Below are 22,711 nucleotides of genomic sequence, written 5' to 3'. Positions count from 1 at the left end.
CGTGGGAGACCAGGAAAGAAGCTCCTGCCTCCTGGTTCAGATCGGCTCAGCTCTGGCCATTGCAGCCACCTGAGGAATGAACCATCGGATGGAAGACCTCTCTCTCTCTGTCTCTACCACTCTAACTCTGTCTTTCAAATAAATAAAATAAATCTTAAACAAAAAATACTGAAGAACAAGTGGAGCTTTTCAGGTAGAGAAGAGGGAGAAGGAAAGGATCTATGCAAAGGCATATGCATGCTTAGTAAATGTGAGTTTGGGGCAGAAAGGAGTGAAAGTGAGGTTGTAAGGCAGGCCAGCCTTTCTGGAGAGTCTGATGCTATATATTAAGACCTTCGCAGGCCGACGCTCTGGCGTAAGTTAAGCATCTACCTGCAGCGCTGGCATCACATACGGGTGCCGGTTCGAGTCCCAGCTGCTCCACTTCCAATCCAGCTTTCTGCTGTGACCTGGGAAAGCAGTAGAAGATGATCCAAGAGCTTCGGCCCCTACACCCATATGGGAGACCCGGAAAAAGCTGCTGGCTCCTGACTTTGGCCTGGCCTAGCTCTGGCCGTTGTGGCCATTTAGGGGAGTGAACCAGCAGATGGAAGAATTTTCTCTGTTTCTGTCTCTCTCTGTAACTCTGCCTCTCAAGTAAATAAATAAATTAAAAAAAAAAAAAAAACTTCGCATTTTACCTTTTGGGCATTTTAACTGTTGTTGAGTGGGTGTGATCAGACTTGAAAAGGGAGCCCAAATGGTTTGGGAGATGGCTGGGAGAGGAAAGTGGAGAAATAGTTAAGATCCTGTTGGAAGAGATGAGGACCTGGACTGTAGTTGTTGTAGATGTAGGAATGGAAAGAATAGGAAGGATTCCGGAAGTTTCCCAGAGGTAGAAATAGAATCTGTAGGACTTCAGTGGCAGCTCCGACAATGGAGAGGTTAGGGGAGGAACACAGTCCAGGTCTCCCACATGGGAGGCAGGAACACAAACAACCACTCGAGTCATTCCTGCTGCCTTCCGAGTTGTGCATGCGCAGGAAGCTGGATTCAGGAGCTGGAGGCAGGCAGGCATGGAGTTCCGGCTTTCCTACCCAGAACATGGGCTTCTCGGCTGCTGGGCCAAATGCCCAAGCCCAGCCCTTCCGTTTTATTAGTGAACCATTTGAAGTGCAATGCAGAGTGGGATTTCATGCTTGAATACTTCATCCTGTATCACCTGGGGACAAGGACAATATCCTGCAGCATTCCACAATCATAGAAAATTAACAGTCGTTTCATAGCATCAGGATTCATGATAGAATCCTCACCTAAATTTCTCCTTTACCACAAAAATGTCTTTCATAGCTTTCCTCTAGTCTAGGATTCAATACTTTGCAGTTAGTTGTCTGGTAGGGCTCTTTTAATCTTGAACAACCACCCCCTCCTTTTTACATGTTTAACGTTGAAAGAGGTGGAGCATCGTTAGTACATGGATCTGCAGTCTTTGTGCCTTCTGTAGTGAGGTCTGTCATGGTCTTTGACACATTTTAAAAATCAAGTGTTTTGTTGTTGCTGTTGTGGTGGTGGTAGGGTTTTAAGAATTCTTTGTGTATTTTGGGTTAGAGTCCTTTCCCAGAAGTATATTTTGTAAATATTTTATCCAAGTCCATGGTTTGCCTTTGCATTTTCTTGGCAGTGTTTTTTGCAGAGCAGAAAATAGTCATTTTAATGAGGTTCAGCTTATCAGTTCTCACACGGATCACACCTTTGGTTCAGTCTAAAAAGTCTTCACTGGGGCTGGCATTGTGGCTCATTGGGTTAAACCACTGCTGAAACATCGGTATCCCATATCAGAGTGCCGGTTCAAGTCCTGGCTGCTCTGCTTTCACCAGCTCCCTGCTAATGTGCCTGGGAAGTCAGCCAAAGATGGCCCAAATACTTGTCCCTGCCACCCACACGGAAGAACTGGATGGAGTTTCTGGTTACTGGCTTCAGCTTAACCCACTGGAGGCTGTTGTTGCCATTTGGGCATGGACCAGTGGATGGAAGATACGGCTCACTTTCTGTCTCTCTCTTTCTGTGTCTCTCTCTCTTTCTCCCCCCACCTCTTTCAAATAAAGAAATAAATCTTTTTTACAAGAAGTCACCAATCCCAAGGTCATACAGCTTTTCTTCTGTGTTACCTTCCAGGACTTTGATCGCTTTACAGTTTGCATTTATGTCTGTGACATATTTTGAGTTAATTTTTGCGAAGGATGTAAGGTCTGCTTGTGTAAAACCTTGTTGTTTTTTTCTGCATGTGGACATCTGGCTGATCCAACACCGTTTGTTACAAAGGCAATCTTTCCTTCTTTGTATTGCCTTTGTTCTTTTGTCACAATCAACTGATTATATTTATGTGGGTTTATTTCTAGTGTCTGCATTCTTTTTAAAAATATTTATTTATTTGGAAGGTAGAGTGACAGACATAGAGAGACAGAGATAAATCTTCCATCCACTGGTTCACTCCCCAAACGGCTGCAATAGCCAGGGCTGAGCCAGGCCAAAACCAAGAGCCCAGAGCTCTATCCAGTCTTCACACATGGGTTGTAGGGGACCAAATACTTGATCCATCTTCCTTTGCATTCCCAGGTGCATTAGCAGGGTTCTGGATTGGAAGTGGAGAGCTGAGACTTGAACCAGCACTCTGATATGGGATGCTGGTGTTACAAGCACCAACTTAACCCCCTGCACCCCACTGCTGGCTCCTAGTGTCCCCATCTTAATCCACTGAACAACTTGTTTACTCTTTCACTAATACCACACTGTCTTGACTGTCAGACTTGGTCACCTCAGCCTGTAGTAATTTGAACGCTACAGTTGAGGTTTTCCCAGCAGGGCTGCTTCCCTTACAGGATGCTGCTCAGCTGTTTCTGCCTCGGTGAGTTAGGATTTTCTGAATTTGGCCTGCCTGTCTCTGCAGTGTCCTGTGACCTCATTTCTCTCACAGACCTGAGCAGAGTTGTTGATTTCTTCTCCCCTTGTTAGCTTTTCACAGAGAGGTGACTTCAGGGTTCCTTCAGATGGTGCTAGGAAGCAGAAGTCTCTCCCTGTTGTTTCTGTTATTCAGATTGTTCAGAACTGGCTAGTGGGAGACCCGAGCCAGCCCCTGTGACTCCGTTAGTTGCTCTAAGGTTATTAAGGTTGACATAAGTACGTGACATTTATGCTGCTGAGGCGTGCAAGTCTGTGAGTACACAGAAGTGTATCCAGTCATGTAACCATTAAAGCCTACGCATGCACTCCTTGAATTGCCTTAAAAGGCTTTTGCATGCTCCTTTATAATCGCTCTACGCTAAGCACCTGGGAGTCGCTGATCTGACGGCCGTCCTTCTAGCTTTGACTGTTTTCAAAATGTTCTATGTTGTCAGTAGCCTTCCTGAGCTTGGTACTTTTGAGATTACTCCATGTTGTCGCGTGTGTTAGTGGTTCCTTCCTTGTCGTTGTTGTGTATTCCTTTTTGTGAATGTACTGTGACTGTTCATCCACTTGCCAGCTGATGGACAAGTTGTTCCCAGTTTTTGGGAGCAGTTAAGAACATAGCTTCTGGGGCCAGTGCTGTGGCGCAGCAGGTTAACACCCTGGCCTGAAGCGCCAGCATCCCATATGGACGCCAGTTCAAGACTCGGCTGCTCCACTTCCAATCCAGCTCTCTGCTGTGGCCTGGGGAAGCAGTAGAAAATGGCCCAAGACCTTGGGCCCCTGCACCCATGTGGGAGAACCGGAAGAAGCTCCTGGCTTCGGATCGGCGCAACTCCGGCTGTTGTGGCCAATTGGGGAGTGAACCAGCAGATGGAAGACTTTCTCTCTCTGCCTCTCCTTTTTCTATGTAACTCTGACTTTCTCAAGTAAATAAATAAATCTTTAAAAAAAAAAAAAAAACAACAAAGAACGTAGCTTTTGTAAATACTAGGATCTGGGTTTTATGTGGACGTATATCTTCATTTCTTGGGATGATAATGTAAGTGTGGAATTGCTGGGTCACATGAGAGCACCTTGGTTCTGAACAAAGTTTCTTGCTCTCCAGAACAGAAATGTCTCAGGCTCACCTAGTAATTTCTCTGCCTCAACCCTAAATCAGCCATTTCCCCAAAATGAGCATCCTTATTTGTTTTAAAGCTCTTGAGTGCTTTGATCTGAGCCCAGATTTGGGAGACCTCTGATCTGTAACAGCACCGAATGTGAAGATGTTCGTGAAGTTTTCTTACTTAAACCTCAGAGTTTGGAAAGAGGACACTGCTAGGACATGTGCTGAAATCGAAGCTGAGCCAGCTGGTGAGAAGCAGGCTCAGCTGGAGCAGACGCTGCGGGGCTTTCAGTGGGATCTTCATCTCCCTGAGGCTGAGCCTAGCTTTGGCCCTTTCTTTACCACTAGATTAAGTGAAGCCGGAATCTACACCTTCTCCCTCCCTCCTCTTGGCCTACTCCGTTTGGTGAGGCTTGTGGGTATGGTGTTTCTAAATACATTTAAATAAGAAAAAGAGAATGTGTGCAGAGATCTGTACCAAATCATCTTCCCAAGAAACCACATGTGGGGGCTGGCATTTGGTACAGTGGGCTATGCCACCCGCTGTGAGTCCAGCATCCCATGTCTGACGCTGGCTCAAGTCCTAGCTTCTCTACTTTCAGTTGAGCTGACTTCCTGCTAATGTACCTGGAAAAGCAGCAGATGATGTCCCAGTTACATGACCCGTCACCCATGTGGGAGACCCAGATGGAGTTCCAGCCTCTTGGCTTTGGCCTAGCCAGCCCTGGCTGTTGCAGCCATTTGGGAAGTGTGCCGATGGATGGAAGATTCTTCTCCTCTTCTCCTCCCCTTTCCCGTCTCTGCCCTCTCCTGTCTCTCTCCTCTCCCCTTCTCCTCTTCATCACTCTGCCCTTCAAACAATCTTTTTTTTTTTTAAGATTTTATTTGTTTTACTTGAAAGTCAGAGAGGCAGAGAGAAAGAGACAGAGAGAGAGAGAAGAGAAGGTCTTCCATCCGCCGGCTCACTCCCCAGATGGCCACATATGGCTGGAGCTGTGCTAACCCGGAGCCAGGAGCCTTCTCCCAGTTCTCCCATGTGGGTGTAGGGGCCCAAAGACTTGGGCCATCCTCCACTGCTCTCCCAGGCCACAGCAGAGAACTGGATCAGAAGTGGAGCAGCCGGGACTCAAACTCGCATCCACACGGGTTGCCGGCATCACAGACGGTGGTTTTACCCACTGCACCACAGTGTTGACACCATAGTGTCGACCCCTGAAACAATTTTTTTTTATTTGACAGAGTTATAGACACTGAGAGAGACAGACAGAAATGTCTTCCTTCCATTGGTTCACTCCCCAAATGGCCGCTATGGCCAGTGCTGTGCCGATCCAAAGCCAGGAGCCAGGTACTTCTTCCTGGTCTCCCAAGTGGGTGCAGGGCCCAAGCACTTGGGCCATCCTCCACTGCTCTCCCAGGCCACTGCAGAGGGCTGAACTGGAAGAGAAGCAGCTGGGGCTAGAACCTGGCGCCTATATGGGATGCTGGCGCCACAGGCAGAGGATAAACCAAGTGAGCCATGGCGCCGGCCCCAAACATTTTTTTTTAAATTATATTTGACTGTAATTGGAATTTGTCGAGGTGTGTAGACTTCATCCATGTGTGGTTCACAAGCTTACTCTCCTTTTCACATACTTCTTATTCCTCCAGGTTTGACATTCAGGGTACAGTGAAGAGGAAACTGAGAACAGACATTCACTACCCACTCACTAACTTGGACCTCACTCCTTACATTTGTCCAGTCTTCCGGAAACATCCGAAATACAATCTCTGTGCAGTGGTGGTGAGTACAATTCTAAAACTGCTAAAAAGTGATGCAATGTTAAAGAAAGCTCTAGAATTCTCTGCTTGAATCACTATTCCCTCCATCTTTCCCTGACTTCTCTTACAGCCTTCTTGTTTCGAAACAAAATACAGAACCTGGGAACCCCCTATCAGAACAGTAGAGCAGGAAAGAATGGAACCTTCCATTCAGTGCCTCCTCATTTTCCTTCTACTCTGGGGAGATCACAAGTCTAGACATTTGCATATGGCGCTCCTAGAGGCAGAGGAAGGCAGTTCCCGTAGCTCTGGGTCCCATCATCGTGAGCCATTTTGTGACCAAAGCCCTGAAACCCTGGGGACATAACAGTCGGAAGACCTGATGCCCGCATGCAGCCAGTACTCAGAAGGCTCTGGGCGCTCACTTTGGCTCCAGGTCAGCTGTGGTCCCTGAAGAGTCCCTGCAGGAAAGGACGCATGGGGTACAGCTCAGACCACATGACCTCATGCCCATGCGAAGCCTCCTGGAGTGGCCAGCCGTCCGCTGGGTTTCTGTTCTGGGCTTTGGTGTGAAAGACCTGTCTGAGAACACATTCATCTTTCAGAACTGGACTGGGGGGTCTGTCTGGATCTTTCTCAGACTGGGCGGGGCTCCCAGCAGGGCGCTGTGGGATTCGGAGCTGCTGAAGTCTCCTTTGCCTATTCATCCTATTGTTATATACGCTCAAATGTTCATCCCACTAGTCTTTCTCATTAACATCTCTCTGAACCATAACTTCAAACTTGGGAAAAATGATTGCCTTTTTCCCCTGCAAGCAAGCCATGATATTATTCTTCTTTTGGATTTATCTTGTCCTAAAATATGGCTCTTCTCTCAGGACATCAAAGGCCTCCCCTATGTTTTCCTATCTTAACTTCTCATTATAGGTGTTTATACTTTATGAAACTCCAAATGACAAAAAGCTCAGTTAATATTAAAAAATGTAATTTTCTGCATTTTGAAAACATATGCATTTATATAAAACTGGTCCTGAAGCTTCCTATATGTTCTTTTTTTGTTTGTTTTTATTTTTATTTTTTTATTTTTGACAGGCAGAGTGGACAGAGAGAGAGAGAGACAGAGAGAAAGGTCTTCCTTTACCGTTGGTTTACCCTCCAATGGCTGCTGCGGCCGGCGCGCTGCGGCCGGCGCACCGCGCTGATCCGATGGCAGGAGCCAGGTGCTTCTCCTGGTCTCCCATGTGGGTGCAGGGCCCAAGCACTTGGGCCATCCTCCACTGCACTCCTGGGCCACAGCAGAGAGCTGGACTGGAAGAGGAGCGACCGAGACAGAATCCGGCGCCCTGACCGGGACTAGAACCTGGTGTGCCGGTGCTGCAAGGCGGAGGATTAGCCTATTGAGCCGCGGCGCCAGCCCCTATATGTTCTTAATTCTTCTAATCATTATTTATTATGTGAGGAACTTGAAGTTGGTTTTGAAACATAACTACATTTAGAATGATTTATCCAAGAGCATGATGAGGCATCTCTGAAGTGATGCTGAATGGCAGTGGGAATTCTTGTAGAATTCTTGCTCCCTAGGGTGTGGTCCCCATAAGAGCCAGAGCATCGGTGCCACCTGTTAGCCTCAGGGCCCAGCCCAGACTTACTCAGATGACATGTTTTAGCAAGGTCCCCCTGTGATTGGTTGGCACTTAGAAGGTTGAGAAGTAGTCATCTAGATGAGAAGGGAAAGGATACTTCTGCACCATTCTTGAAGGACATTTATTTAGCTTCTGCTTGAGCCTTGAAGAGTTCATTGGTTTATAAAACAGGTTCTTTATCTGGTGGGTTGATTTTTGCTAATGTTTATATTGCTTGCTGTGTACCTGATATTAGCATGTACCTCCGACCAACACTCTGATACGGGATGCTGTCATCAAAAATGGTGACTTAACCCACCACCTACACCATAAGGCCTGCCCCAAATTGTCTATCTTTTGTCTTTTTTATAACAGCCATTCTAACAGGTGTAAGGTGATAGCTAGTGGTTTTAGTTTCCATTTCTGTAATGCTTAGCCATATTGAGCTTTTTTTTTTTAACAAACTTGTTGACCATTGGTATGTCTTGTTTTGAAAAATGTCTACTCAGCATATTTACCCATTTTCACTTTGAGTGTATGTGTGTTCTTCTAGACAAGTGGGTCTCTTCTCAGCAGTATATACTTGGCAAATCCCTTGTCCATGCTTTAATTGGGTTATTTGTTTGCTTCCTATTGAGTTGTTTGAATTCATTATGTATTTATGTATTTTTGATATTGACTACTTACTAGGCTTATGGTTTGCAGGTATTTCCTCCCGTTCTGTGGGTTGTATATTTTGTTAAATGTTTCCTTTGCTGTGCAGAAGTTTTTTTTTTCTGAGATCATCTACAAAAGATTGTTGCCCAGACCAATGAGCATTTTCCCCACTTTGTTTTCTAGTAGTTTTATAGTTTGAGGACTTATATTTAAGTCTTTATCCACTTGGAATTAATATTTATATGTGGTACGGGGTAAATACCCAATTTTATTCTTCTTTATGTTGATATCTAGTTTTTCTAATATCATTTATTGTAGAGACTGTTCTTGGCACCTTTGTCAAAAATCATTTGACCCCAGACATGTGAATTTGTCTCTGGACTCCCTGTCCTATTCGCTTGGTCAGTATACCTATCTTTATGCTAGTGCCATGCTGTTTTGATTACAGTTGCTTTGAACTGTGAAATTATGGATGCCTTCTGCTTTGGTTCTTTTTGTTTGAGATTGTTCTATTTGAGGTCTTTTGCAGTTCCATACAAATTTAATGACTGCTTGCATATTTCGGTAAAGTATTTCATTTGAGTTATGATAAAGATTGGGTGAATCTGTAGATTACTTTGGGTGATATGCACATCTTGACAATATCAATTCTTCAAATCCATGAGCAGGAGATTATTCCATATGTGTTTTCTTCAGTTTATTTCATCATTGTTATATAGATTTCAATATCTTCTACCTTCTTGGTGAAATTTATAAGAATCTTGTTTTTGCTGCTGTTGTAAATGTGAGTCTTCGTATGGTTTACTATTAGAATACAGAAATGCTAGATTCTTGTGTGTTGGTATTGTATTCTACAACTACAGAATTTATAATTTCTTTTTTTTTTATTTGAATGAGTTAGACAGTGAGAGAGAGAGAGAGACAGAGAGAAAGGTCTTCCTTCTGTTGGTTCACTCCCCAAATGGCCGCTACAGCCAGAGCTGCACTGATCCGAAGCCAGGAGCCAGGTGCTTCTTCCTGGTCCCCCATGTGGGTGCAGGGACCCAAGCACTTGGGCCATCCTCCACTGCCTTCCTGGGCCATAGTAGAGAGCTGGACTGCAAGAGGAACAACTGGGACTAGAACCCGGCACCCATATGGGATGCTGGCACCACAGGCAGAGGATCAACCAAGTGAGCCACAGCACTGGTCCCATGAATTTATAATTTCTAACGCTTTTTTCAGTGGAATCTATGAATCTAGCAAAAAAGGGACAATCTTACATCTTCTTTCCTATTAGAATAAAAGTCTTTGATATCTTGCCTAACTGCTCTGGCTGGGACTTCCAGTAATATATTGAAAAGTAGGGAAAGTTGTTTTTCTTGTTCCTTAGAGGAAAACTTCCAGTGTTTTACTGTTGAATGTGATGTCAGTTGTAGGTTTGTCATTTATGGCCTTTAATGAGTTTAGAAACATTCCCTCTGTTTCTAATATGTTGAGAGGTTTTTTTAAATTTTGACTGTTATCAAGTGCTTTTTTCATATACATTGAGGTGCTCATATGGTTTTATTATCTATTCTGTGGCATATTATATTTATTGATTTGACTATGTTAAACCATCCTTGCATTCCAGGGATAAATTTCACTTGGTCATGGTGCATGATTATTTTAATGTGTTGTTGAATTGACTGATAGTATCTTGAGGATTTTTGCATCTATGTCAATCAAGGATAGTAATTTTCTTGTTGCATCCTTATCTGGATTTTTTTTTTTTTTTTGACAGGCAGAGTGGATAGTGAGAGAGACACAGAGAAAGGTCTTCCTTTGCTGTTGGTTCACCCTCCAATGGCTACCACGGCTGGCGCGCTGCAGCTGGTGCACCGTGCTGATCCGAAGGCAGGAGCCAGGTACTTATCCTGGTCTTCCATGCAGGTGCAGGGCCCAAGCACTTGGGCCATCCTCCACTGCACTCCCTGGCCACAGCAGAGAGCTGGCCTGGAAGAGATGCAACCGGGAAAGAATCCGGTGCCCCGACCAGGACTAGAACCCGGTGTGCCGGCGCCGCTAGGTGGAGGATTAGCCTATTGATCTGTGGCGCCGGCCCTTATCTGGCTTTGGTATCAGCATATTACTGGCATCATTCACCAAAGGCCCCACCTCCCAACATCATCACAATGTGATTTGGTTTCAAAAATTTGGGGGTGGAGACAAGCATTTACACTACAGCAGATTTTGTGGTCCATAACAAGTGAGTCCCTGTGAAATCACCACCCCATGTAGGAACTTCTCTAACAGTGTTGCCTGTGTGCTTCTTCTCTGTAACTGCTTGCCTTATAATTTTGAGGTTGCACAATCCTAGATTTAATATTCTTGACTGCTCAATATTATATATATCACTAAACAATCCACTATTTTCTCTTAAGCTTTATTAAAATGCACTTTCTCTTTAGACTTTGAAAGTTAATTTTTTTATTGAACATTGTTTTTAAGATTCATCTACATTGTTACAAGTGGTTATAATTTCATATATTGTGTGAATAGACCATAATTTATCTATAGTCCTGTTGAGACACATTGGAATGTAGATTTTTGCTGTTATGAACAACACTGTGTGAACATTCTTGGGTATATGTGTGTGTATGTATGAGCTTCTACTTAGAAGCGGAATCATTTGGACCATAAGATATATGCATGTCTAACTTTCTAGTTAATTTCAGTGCTTTTTGAAATGGCTATGCCAACTATACTCTTAACAGCATTATCTAACTTAATTTTTGCTAGTAGATACAAAATTGCATCTCATTTTGTTCTTAAATTGCATCTCCTTGATGATTAATAAGGTTGAACAACTTACCATTGTTCTTTGCTATTAATGTTTCTTCCTGTTCTATGAAATGTTTCTTTTGCACATTAAAACTGTTATTTTTCTTTTTCTTATTGAGTTGAAAATTAAAGATGTTTCCTTCATATGTTCTGGGTACTGTTGTTTGTAAGTTACATATTTTACAATTAAGTTTTTTTCAGTTTCTGGTTTGTTGAGTCCTACATTTTTGTCTTACAAATTTACAACAATTCACATGTAAAATTCACCTTCAATGTGTACAGTTTGATAGCTTTTAGTGTATTCAGAGTTGTACAATCATCACCCCAATCCAGTTTTAGTAAATTTACTTCATCCCCTGAAGAAACTCTGTTTCTCATGCCACTACCTGGCAACCACTAATCTACTTTTTGTCCCTAGAGATTTGCCTGTTCTGGAAATTCATATAAATTGAATCCTATGATACCTGGCCATGTGTGTGTGTGAGTGTGTGTGTGTGTGTGTGTGAGAGAGAGAGAGAGAGGTCTTTTATTTAGCATGTTCTCAAGGTTCATCCATGTTGTCACGTGTACTTCATTCCCTTTTATTGCCAAATAATATTCTATTTGATGTATGTACTATATTTCATTTATCCATTCATCTATTGTTGGATACTTGAGTTGTAACCACTCTCTGCTTATCATTCATAATTCTGCTACAGACATTTATGTACAGGTTTTTTTTTAAAATATTTATTTATTTTACTTGAAAGTCACAGTTACAGAGAGAGAGAGAGAGAGAGAGAGAGAGAGAGAGAGAGAAAGTCTTCCATCTGCTGGTTCACTCCCCAGATGGCCACAACGGCTGGAGCTGGGCTGATCTGAAGCCAGGAGCCAGGAGCTCCTTCTGGTTCTCCCACATGGGTGCAGGGGCCCAAGGACTTGGGCCATCCTGTATTGCTTTCCCAGGCCATAGCAGAGAGTTGGATCGGAAATAGAGTAGCAGGTCTTGAACTGGCGCCCATATGGGATGCCAGCACTCCTGGGGGCGGCTTTATTTGCTACACCACAGTGCTGGCCCATGTACAGGTTTTTTTTTTTTTAATTAATTTATTTATTTGAAAGTTAGAGTTACACAGAGAAGGAGAGGCAGAGAGAGAGAGAGGTCTTCCATCCACTGGATCACTCCCCAGTTGGCTGCAACAGTCGGAGCTGTGCCAATCCGAAGCCAGGAGGCAGGAGCTTCTTCCCGGCAAGGACTTGGGCCATCCCAGGTCACAGCAGAGAGCTGGATTGGAAGTGGAGCAGCCGGGACTTGAACTAGCACCCATATGGGATGCTGGCATTGCAGGTGGTGGCTTTACCCGCTACGCCACAGTGCCAGCCCCTGTACAGGTTTTTGTGTGGACATAAGTTTTCATTTCTCTTGGATATATATTAAGAGTGAAGGTGCTGAGTTGAATTATTACTTTTTTTCTCCTGTTGAGAAATGGCCAGACTATCTTTCAAAGTCGCTACAAAGTTTGCTTTCTCATCAGCGATGTTTGAGGTTCCAGTTTCCCCAGATCCTTGTCAACACTTGCTGTTGTCCATCTTTTTTATTTACTGTGTCAGTGGGCTGGAAGAGGATCTCATGGCTTTGAGTTTTATTTCCTTAACAACCAATGATGTTGAGCATCTTTTTATGTACTTTCTCCAAAATTTATTTTTTATTTTTTTTTTATTTTTTTTATTTATTTTTTTTTTTTTTGACAGGCAGAGTGGACAGTGAGAGAGAGAGATAGAGAGAAAGGTCTTCCTTTGCCATTGGTTCACCCTCCGATGGCCGCCGCGGCCGGCGCGCTGCGGCCGGCGCACCGCGCTGATCTGATGGCAGGAGCCAGGAGCCAGGTGCTTTTCCTGGTCTCCCATGGGGTGCAGGGCCCAAGCACCTGGGCCATCCTCCACTGCACTCCCTGGCCACAGCAGAGGGCTGGCCTGGAAGAGGGGCAACCGGGACAGAATCCGGCGCCCCGACCGGGACTAGAACCCGGTGTGCCGGCGCCGCTAGGCGGAGGATTAGCTTAGTGAGCCGCGGCGCCGGCCTTCTCCAAAATTTATTAAATAAAATTTGCAAACATTCAGAAAATCAGAAAGAAGAGTGCAAAGAACACTTGTGAACACTTCAACTAGATTTGATGATTAACATTGTATCCAGGGTGGGCATTTTGGTGCAGCAGATTAAGCTACTGCCTGCAATGCCAGCATCCCATTTGAGTGCTGATTTGAGTCCTGACTATTTCTGATCTGGCTCCCTGTCAGTGTGCCTGGGAATGCAGCAGAAGATGGTCTAAGTGCATGGGCCTCTGCCTGGATTGAGGCTCCTGGCTCCTGAATGAAGCTCTTGACTTCAGCCCTTCTGACTATTGTAGCTATTTGGCGAGTAAACCAGCAAGCAGATGGAAGATTTTCCTCTCTCTCTCTCTCTCTCTCTCTCTCTCTCTCCCTCCCTCCCTCCCCACACCCTCAACCCCTGTATCTGTCTTGCAAATAATTTTTTTATAAATTTATATTTACTTATTTGAAAGTCAGAGTTGCAGAGAGAGAGGAGACACACACACACACACACACACACACACACAGAGAGAGAGAGAGAGAGAGAGAGAGAGAGAGAGGTCTTCCGTGTGCTGGTTCACTCCCCAGATGGCCACAACAGCCAGAGCTGCACCAATCCAAAGCCAGGATGCAGGAGCTTCTTCCGGGTCTCCCACACAGGTGCAGGGGCCCAAGGGCTTGGGCCATCCGCTACTGCTTTCCTAGACCACAGCAGAGAGCTGGATTGTAAGTAGAGCAGCGGGACTCAAATTGGCGCCCATGTGGAATGCTGGTACTGCAGGTGGCAGCTTTTACCCACTACACCACAGCACCAGCCCCTGATCCAACTTCTTTAATGTCTGTAGACCCAGTGAGGATGTATACAAGGGTTCATCAAAGTCTGTGGAATGTAGAAGAGAAAGATAATTTTATATTTTTTTATTTATTCCCAAGAGAGAGTGAACTCCTATCTTCTAATTCACTCCCTAGAAGCCTCTGATGTCTGGGGGCCAAAAGTGGGAACCAGGAACTCAGTGCAGGTCGCTGATGTGGGTAGCAGGAAACCAAATACCCGAGTCACTGCCTACCAATGCCCACATTAGCATATATTGGAATCAGCAGCTGCAGCTGGGAGTCGAACTGAAGTGCTGTGATGTGGGACATCAGTAGCCTAACAGTTGTGTTAACCATGAGGCCAAAAGCCCACTCCTATTTTCAGTTTGTGCTTAACATTCAATAGTTGTACTTAAGTTTTTCTTTTTAATTCAAGACACAGAACTAGAGAAAGCTGCCATCTACTGGTTCAGTCTCTAAAGGCCTGCAATAGACAGGGCTAATCTGGGTTCACAGCCAGGAACCCAATCCCGGTGTCCCACATGGGTGGCTGGGAGCCAACTGCTTGAGCCATCACCTGCTGCCTCCCTGGGTCTGCATTCTTACGAGGCTGGAATTGGGAACAGGAGCTGCATATGAAACCCAGGCACTATGATATGCTGATGTAGTTGTCTTAAGTGGTGTCATAATTGGCCAAATTCCTGCCTTAGGGGCCGGTGCTGTGGCGCAGCAGGTTAAGGCCCTGGCCTGCAGTGCCAGCATTCCAACTGGTGCCCACACCAGTTCTAGTCCCAGCTGCTCCACTTCTGATCCAGCTCTCTGCTATGGCCTGGGAAAGCAATGGAAGATGGCTCTTGGGCCCCGTGCACCTGCGTGGGAGACCTGGAAGAAGCTCCTGGCTCCTGGCTTTGGATTGGCGCAGCTCCAGCTGTTGTGGCCATCTGGGGAGTGAACCAGTGGATGTAAGACCTCTTTCTCTCTCTGCCTCTCTTTCTCTCTCTGTGTAACTCTGACTTTCAAATAAATAAATAATTCTTTAAAAAAATTCCTGGCCTATGTATTTTTATGGAGTGCAGTGTAATATGTCCACATACCATTCTCAGCCTCTAGCAATTACCATGCAAAAGTCTTTTAAACTTCTACATATGAAAGAGAACATGCAATATGTACATTTCTATATCTGGCTTATTTCACTTAAATTGTGTTCTCAAGTTTTACTGCAAATGGAAGGATTTTATTCTTATGACTAAATATTTCATTGTATATATATATATATGTGCCACAGAAAGAATATATATATATTCACCTATATATACGTATATATACATATATATATACACATACATATATATACATATATATATATATAGGTGATATATGTCAATATGCTGCACTGAACATGAACCACAGATGTCTCTTTGAGAAGCTGACTTTGTCTCCTTTGGGTCTATACCCAGAAGTGGGATATCTAAGTCATAGTGTAGATTTATTTTTAGTTTTTTTGAGGAACTCCTATCCATTCTCAGTAATGGCTGTACTAATTTGCATTCTTACCAACAATGTATAAATTGTCCCTTTCCCCAACATTTGTTATTTTTTGTTGTTTTGAAATAGTCATTCTGACGGGAGTGAGGTGATATTACATTGTGGTTTTGCTTTGCATTTCCCTGATGGCTAGTGATACTGAGCATTTTTTCATATATTTGTTGGATGTGAATTTATTTGGAGTAATGTCTATTCATATCCTTTGCCCATTTCCTAATTGTTTATTGTTGATTTTTTTAGTTCCTTATGTTAGATAAATAGTTTCAGATATCTTCTCCCATTCCATCAGTTGTCTCTTCAATTTGTTGCTTCCTTTGTCATATAGAAGCTTCTTAGTTTGATAGAATCTCATTTGTCTATTTTTGCTTTTGTTACCTATGCTTTAGGAGTGTTATCCAAAAAATCATTTTTTTCTTAATTTATTTTTAAGGAATACAAATTCCATAATTACAACTTTAGGAATATAGTTATTCTTCCCACAATACATACCCTTCCAGCCACACTCCCACCCCTTCTCTTCCCTCTCCGCTTTCTAGACCCAAATTCTCCATTAAGATTCATTTTCAATTAACTTTGTACACAGAAGACAACTCTAAGTAAAGATTTCAACAATTTACATACACACACACACACACACACACACAAACTGAGAACTGGTTTTACAGTTAACTCTAATACAACTCATTAAGGACAGAGGTCTTGCATGGGGAGTTAGTAAACAATGACTCCGGTTGTTAATTTAACAATTAACACTCTTATGTATGATGTCAGTGACCACCCAAGGCTCATGAGCTGCCTAGGCTATGGAAGCCTTTTCAGTCCACAAACTCTGTCAGTATTTGGACAAGGCCATAATATGCAATGTGGAAGTGCTTTCCTCCCTTTAGAGAAAAGTACATCCTTCTTTGATGGCCACTTCTTTCCACTGGGAACTCACTCACAGAGATCCTTCACGTAGAACAATATTGCCATAGTGTCTTGGCATTACATGCCTGAAATGCTCTCCTGGGCTTTTCAACCAGACCAGGAAGACTTAAAGGCTGATTATGAAGTCAGAGTGTTAAAGCGATTGTCATTCTATGAGTCTGCTGTGTGGACTGCTTCCCATGTTGGAATATTCTCTCATTTTTAATCTATCTATTATTATTACCATGCACTTGATCCTATTTATATGATCACTTTAACACTTATTCCTGTCCATATGTTCACTTTAACACTTAATATTATCACTTAAACAATTAAGATGGCATTTTTACCATGAAGCTTAATGAGATTTGGACATCTGCTGCTTTCCTAGACCAAAGCACAGAGCTGGGTCAGAAGTAGAGCAGCCGGGACTTGAACTAGCGATCTTATGGGATGCTGGCACTGCAAGCGGCAGCTTTACCTGCCACGCCACAGCACTGGCCCCGTGGAGTTTCTTGATCTCTTTATATATGCTAGTTATTAATCCTTTATTAGTTACATAGTTTGCAAATAATTTCTCCCATTCTATTGGCTGCCTCTTCGTTTTCCTGAGTGTTTCTTTTGCTGTACAGAAACTTCTCAATTTTATGTACTCTCATTTGTTAATTTTGGCTTTGGCTGCCTGTGCCTCTGGGATCTTTTCCATGAACTCTGCCTGTGCCAATGTCTTGCAGGGTTTTGCCAATGTTCTCTAATAATTTGATGGTGTCGTGTCATAGATTTAGATCTTTAATCCATGTTGAGCCGATTTTTGTGTAAGGTGTAACGCAGGGGTCCTGCTTCATACTTCAGCATGTGGAAATCCAGTTTTGCCAGCACCATTTGTTGAATAGGCTGTCCTTGCTCTAGGAATTGGGTTTAGCTCTTTGATCACATATAAGTTGATTGTAGATGTTTGGATTGATTTCTGGTGTTTCTATTCTTTTCCATTGGTCTCTCCATCTGTTTTTGTACTGTACTAGGCTGTTATGATTATAAATGTCCTGTAGTATATCTTGAAATCTGGTATTGTGATGCCTCCTGCTTTGTTTTTGTTGTATAAGATTGTTTTAGCTATTTGAGGTCTCCTGTGCCTCCATATGAATTTCAGCATCATTTTTTCTAGACCTGGGAAGAATGTCTTTGTATTTTGATTGGTATAGCATTGAATCTGCAAATTGTTTTTGGAAGAATGGACATTTTGGAGATATTGATTCTTCAAATCCATGAACATGGAAGACTTTTCCATTTTTTCATATCTTCTTCTATTTCCCTCCTTAATGTTTTATAATTTCTCATCAGAGATCTTTGACATCCTTGGTTAAATTTATTCCAAGGTGTTTGATTTTTTTATAGCTATTGTGAATGGGATTGATCTTAGAAGCTCAATCTTAGCCTTGGCATTGTCTGTGTATACAAAGGCTGTTGATTTGTATATATTGACTTTATATCCTGCTACTTTACCAAATTCTTCTATGAGTTCCAATAGTCTCAAATAAATATTTTTTTAAAAAAGAAAGACAGAGTAAGAGAGAGGCAAAGGCAGAGAGAGAGAGAGAGAGAGAGAGAGAGAGAAAGAGAAAGAGATCTTCCATCTGTTTGTTCACTCTCCAGATGACTACAATGGCCAGAGCTGTGCTGATCCAAATCCAGGAGCCAGGAGCTTCCTCCAGATCTCCCACACGGGTGCAGGGCCCAAGTACTTTGGCCATTCTCTACTGCTTTCCCAGGCCATAGCAGAGAGCTGGATTGGAAGTGGAGCAGCTGGGACTCGAACCAGTGCCCATATGGGATGCTGGCACTGCAGGCAGTGGCTGTACCTGCTATACCACAGCACCAGCCCCAACAGTATTTTAATGGAGTCTTTTGGATCCCCTAGATATGGAATCCTGTCTTCTGCAAATAGGGATAGTTTGACTTCCTCCTTCCCAGTTTGTATCCCCTTGATTTCTTTTTCTTGCCTGATGGCTCTGGCTAAAACTTCCAGGACTATACTGAATAGCAGTGGCGAGAGTGGGCATCCTTGTCTGGTACAGAATCTCAATGGGAATGCTTGCAACATTTCCCCATTCAATATGACCTTGGCCATGCATTTGTTATAAATTGCCTTGATTGCATTGAGGAATGTTCCTTCTGTAGCCAATTTGCTTAGTTTTCATCAAGAAAGGGTGTTGTATTTTATCAAATGCTTTCTGTGCATCTATTGAGATCTTTGTCTGGTTTTTGTTCTGTAATTTGTTAATGTGATGTATCACATTGATTGATTTCTGAATGTTGAACCATCCTTGCATACCAGGGATAAATCCCACCTGGTTTGGGTGGATGATCTTTCTGATGTGTTGTTGGATTCGATTGGCTAGAATTTTGTTGAGGATTTTTGCATCTATGTTCATCAGAGAAATTGTTCTGTAATCTTTCTTTTTTTAAGATTTATTTATTTATTTGAAGGCAGAGTTACAGAGAGGGAGAGGGAGAGGGAGATGAAGGAGAGGGAGAGGGAGAGGAAGGAGAGGGAGAGAGAAAGTCTTCTATCCGCTGGTTCACTCCCCAGATGGCTTTTGCAACGGCCAGAGCTGAGCCAATCTGAAGGCAGGAGCAAGGAGCTTCTTCTGGGTCTCCAATGCGGGTGCAGGGGCCCAAGGACTTGGGCCAAATTCTCTTTCTCTGTTGCATCTTTTTTAGGTTTAGGAATTAAGGTGACACTGGCTTCATAGAAAGAATTTGGGAGGATTCCTCCCTTTCAATTGTTTTGAATAACTTGAGAAGAGTTGGAGTTAGTTCTTCTTTAAATGTCTGGAGAATTCAGCAGTGAAGCCAGCCAGTCCTGAGCTTTTCTTTGTGAGGAGGGCCTTTATTAATGATTCAATTTCTATCTTGGTTATGGGTCTGTTCAGGTTTTCTTTGTCTCTATGGCTCAATTTAGGTAGGTCGTATGTGTCCAGGAATCTATTTCTTCTGGGTTTCCCAGTTTGTTGGCATACAGCTCTTTGAAATAATTTCTGTTGATTCCTTTTATTTCTGTGGTGTTTACTGTTACATTTCTTTTTTCATCTCTAATTTTATAGATTTGGGTCTTTTCTCTCCTTTTTTTGGTTAGTTGGGCAAATGGTGTCAGTTTTGTTTATTTTTTCAAAAAACCAGCTCTTTGTTTTGCTGATCTCTTGTATTATTTTTTTTGGATTCAATTTTGTTGATTTCTTGCCTTATTTTAATGATTTCTTTTACTAGTTTTGGGTTTGGTTTGCTGTTTTTCTAAATCCTTGAGATGAGTTGATGGCTCATTTATTTGGTGCCTTTCCAATTTCTTGATGTAGGCACCAATTGCTATAAACTTTCCTCTTAACACTGCTTTGGCTGTACCCCATAAGTTTTGGTATGTTGTTTTGTCATCTTCATTTGTTTCCAGAAATTTTTTGATTTCTCTTTTGATTTCTTCTATGCCCCATTGTTCATTCAGGAGCATGTTGTTCAGTCTCCATGTGTTTGCATAAGTTCAAGAGATTTCTGAGTTGCTAATTTCCAGCTTCATTCCATTGTGGTCCAAAAAGATGCATGGTATGATTTTGATTTTGATTTTAATTTGCTGAGACTTGCTTTATGGCCTAGTATGTGGTCAATTTTAAAGAAAGTTCCTTGCACTGGTGAGAAGAATGTGTATTCTGCAACTGTAGGATGAAAAGTCCTGTAGATATGTTAGGTCTATTTGGTCTACACTGTCAATTAACTCTGATGTTTCCTTGCTGATTTTCTGTCTGGTTGATCTTTCCACTGGTGAAAGTGGGGTATTGAAGTCCCCCATTACTATTGTATTGAAGTCTATGTCTCCATTTAGATCCCTTAACATTTCTTTTAAATAGCCATGTGCCCTGTAATTAGGTGCATATATACTTTTTTTTTATTTTTTGACAGGCAGAGTGGACAGTGAGAGAGAGAGACAGAGAGAAAGGTCTTCCTTTGCCGTTGGTTCACCCTCCAATGGCCGCCGTGGCCGGCGCGCTGCGGCCGGCGCACCGCGCTGATCCGATGGCAGGAGCCAGGAGCCAGGTGCTTTTCCTGGTCTCCCATGGGGTGCAGGGCCCAAGTACCTGGGCCATCCTCCACTGCACTCCCTGGCCACAGAAGAGAGCTGGCCTGGAAGAGGGGCAACCGGGACAGAATCCGGCACCCCAACCGGGATTAGAACCCGGTGTGCTGGCGCTGCAAGGTGGAGGATTAGCCTAGTGAGCCGCGGCGCCGGCCAGGTGCATATATACTTTTATACCAGTTACATTTTTCCCTTAATCATTACATAGTGCCTTTCTTTGTCTCTCTTAACAGTTTTTGTGTTAAAGTCTATTTTGTCTAATATTAGGATGGCTACACAAGCTCTTTTTTGGTTTCTGTTGGCATGGAATAGCTTTTTCAATCCTTTCACTTTCAGTCTGCATGTATCTTTGTTGGTGAGGTGTGTTTCTTGTAGGCAGCAAATAGATTGGTTTTGTTCTTTAATCCATTCAGCCAATCTGTGTCTTTTAACTGGAGAGTTGAGGCCTTTACATTCAAGGTTACTATTGATAAGTAATGACTTTGCCCTGCCATTTTTCCAAAAATATTCTTATTTTTTGCTTTGAATTTCCTTTGATTTTTTTTTTTTGACAGGCAGAGTGGACAGTGAGAGAGAGAGAGACAGAGAGAAAGGTCTTCCTTTTGCCGTTGGTTCACCCTCCAATGGCCGCCGCAGCCGGCGCGCTGCGGCCGGCGCACCGCGCTGATCCGATGGCAGGAGCCAGGAGCCAGGTGCTTTTCCTGGTCTCCCATGGGGTGCAGGGCCCAAGCACCTGGGCCATCCTCCACTGCACTCCCTGGCCACAGCAGAGGGCTGGCCTGGAAGAGGGGCAACCGGGACAGAATCCGGCGCCCCGACCGGGACTAGAACCCGGTGTGCCGGCGCCGCTAGGCGGAGGATTAGCCTAGTGAGCCGCGGCGCTGGCCTCCTTTGATCTTTTAATGAGAGAGTTTCTTCCTTTACCTTCTTTCATAGTTATGACCATGTTTCTGTGTTTCTGGGTGCAGCACATCCTTAAGCATCTTTTGTATGGGTGGATAGGTGGTGAAAATTTGTTCAATTTCTGTTTGTCATGGAAGATCTTTATTTCGCCTTCATTCATAAATGAGAGCTTTGCAGGGTATAGTATTCTGGGTTGAGTCTTTTCTCTTAAGACTTGGAATATATCTTGCCATTCTCTCCTTATCTGTAGGTTTTCTGATAAGTCCACAGTGAGTCTAATTGGAGATCCTCTGAAAGTAATCTGGTGTTTCTCTCATGCACATTTTAGGATCTTTTCTTTATGTTTTACTGTTGTGTTTGATTACAGTGTTACTTGAGGCATCACTGCTGCCTCCCAGGCTCTGTAATGGCAAGAGGCTGTAGTTAGGAGGAAGATCCAGTGTTAAACCCTGATACCCCAATGTGAGTATCTGAAGTGCTAGGCAAAACACATGCCCCAGGATAATCTTCCTATATGCAACTTGTTCATGATTTTTAAAAGATTTACTCACTTATTTGCAAGGCAGAGTTACAGAGAGGCAGAGGCAGAGACAGAGAGAGAGGTCTTCCACCCACTAGTTCACTCCCCAAATGACCACAAAGGCTGGAACTGGGCTGATCTGAAGCCAGGAACTGGGAGCTCCTTCCAGGTCTCTCACACAAGTGCAGGGGCCCAAGGACTTGGGCCATCTTCTATTGCTTTCCCAGGCCGTAGCAGAGAGCTGGATTGGAAGTAGAGCACCAGGACTTGAACTGGTATCCATATGGGATGTTAACACTGCAAGTGGCAGCTTTACCTGCTACTCCACAGCGCCAGCCCTCTAGTTCATGATTTTAATCATGAATTTATCAAATGTCATTTATCTATTGAGATGATCAATAATATAATTTGATCCTTCATTCTATTGATGTGATTTATTATGTTTATTGATTTGCATATGTTGAACCATCTGTGTATAAATAATCTTTTTGGTGCACAGTTGGATTTGATAGTATTTTGTTGAGAATTTTTTCAACTATGTTCATCAGAGATATTGGTCCGTAGGTTTTTTTATGTTGTGTCCTTGTTTGGTTTTGGTATCAAGGTAACGTTGGCATCATAGGATAAGTTTGGAAGGATTTCTTTAGATGTTTTGGAATGGAGTGAGCAGTATTATTATGAATTCTTCTTTGAAAGTTTGGTAGAAGACTGGTGTTGTGGCACATGGGTTAAGCTGCCACTTCCAATGTTGGCAGATAAAGTGCCAGTTCATGTCCTGGCTACTCTGCTACTGATCCAGCTTCCTGTTAATGCACCTGAGAATGTGGTGGACCCCTGCCACCCACATGAGAGAAGGATGGAGTTCCTGGCTCCTGGCTTAGGTCTGGGTCAGACCTGACTGCTTTTCTCTATTCTTCTTTCAAATATATAAATACATCTTTTAAAAAATGTTGAGTAGAGTT

At 43.3% G+C, this 22,711-nt stretch overlaps 1 protein-coding gene across 6 annotated transcripts in view; it reads left to right on the top strand.

Annotated features, from left to right (window-relative positions):
* USP50 (ubiquitin specific peptidase 50) overlaps window positions 1-22,711 on the top strand; it is a 42,853-nt gene that overhangs the window by 8,620 nt on the left and 11,522 nt on the right. For all 6 annotated transcript variants that reach the window (XM_017348028.3, XM_017348027.3, XM_017348026.3 and 3 more), the window contains exon 6: window positions 5,678-5,810. In XM_017348028.3, the coding sequence (XP_017203517.2) occupies window positions 5,678-5,810 (133 nt within the window). The remainder of the gene's footprint in view (window positions 1-5,677; window positions 5,811-22,711) is intronic.

This window comes from Oryctolagus cuniculus, chromosome 12, assembly GCF_964237555.1.
Source record: "Oryctolagus cuniculus chromosome 12, mOryCun1.1, whole genome shotgun sequence".
Lineage (NCBI taxonomy): Eukaryota > Metazoa > Chordata > Mammalia > Lagomorpha > Leporidae > Oryctolagus > Oryctolagus cuniculus.
This window is presented reverse-complemented; position numbering and strand designations above follow the sequence as displayed.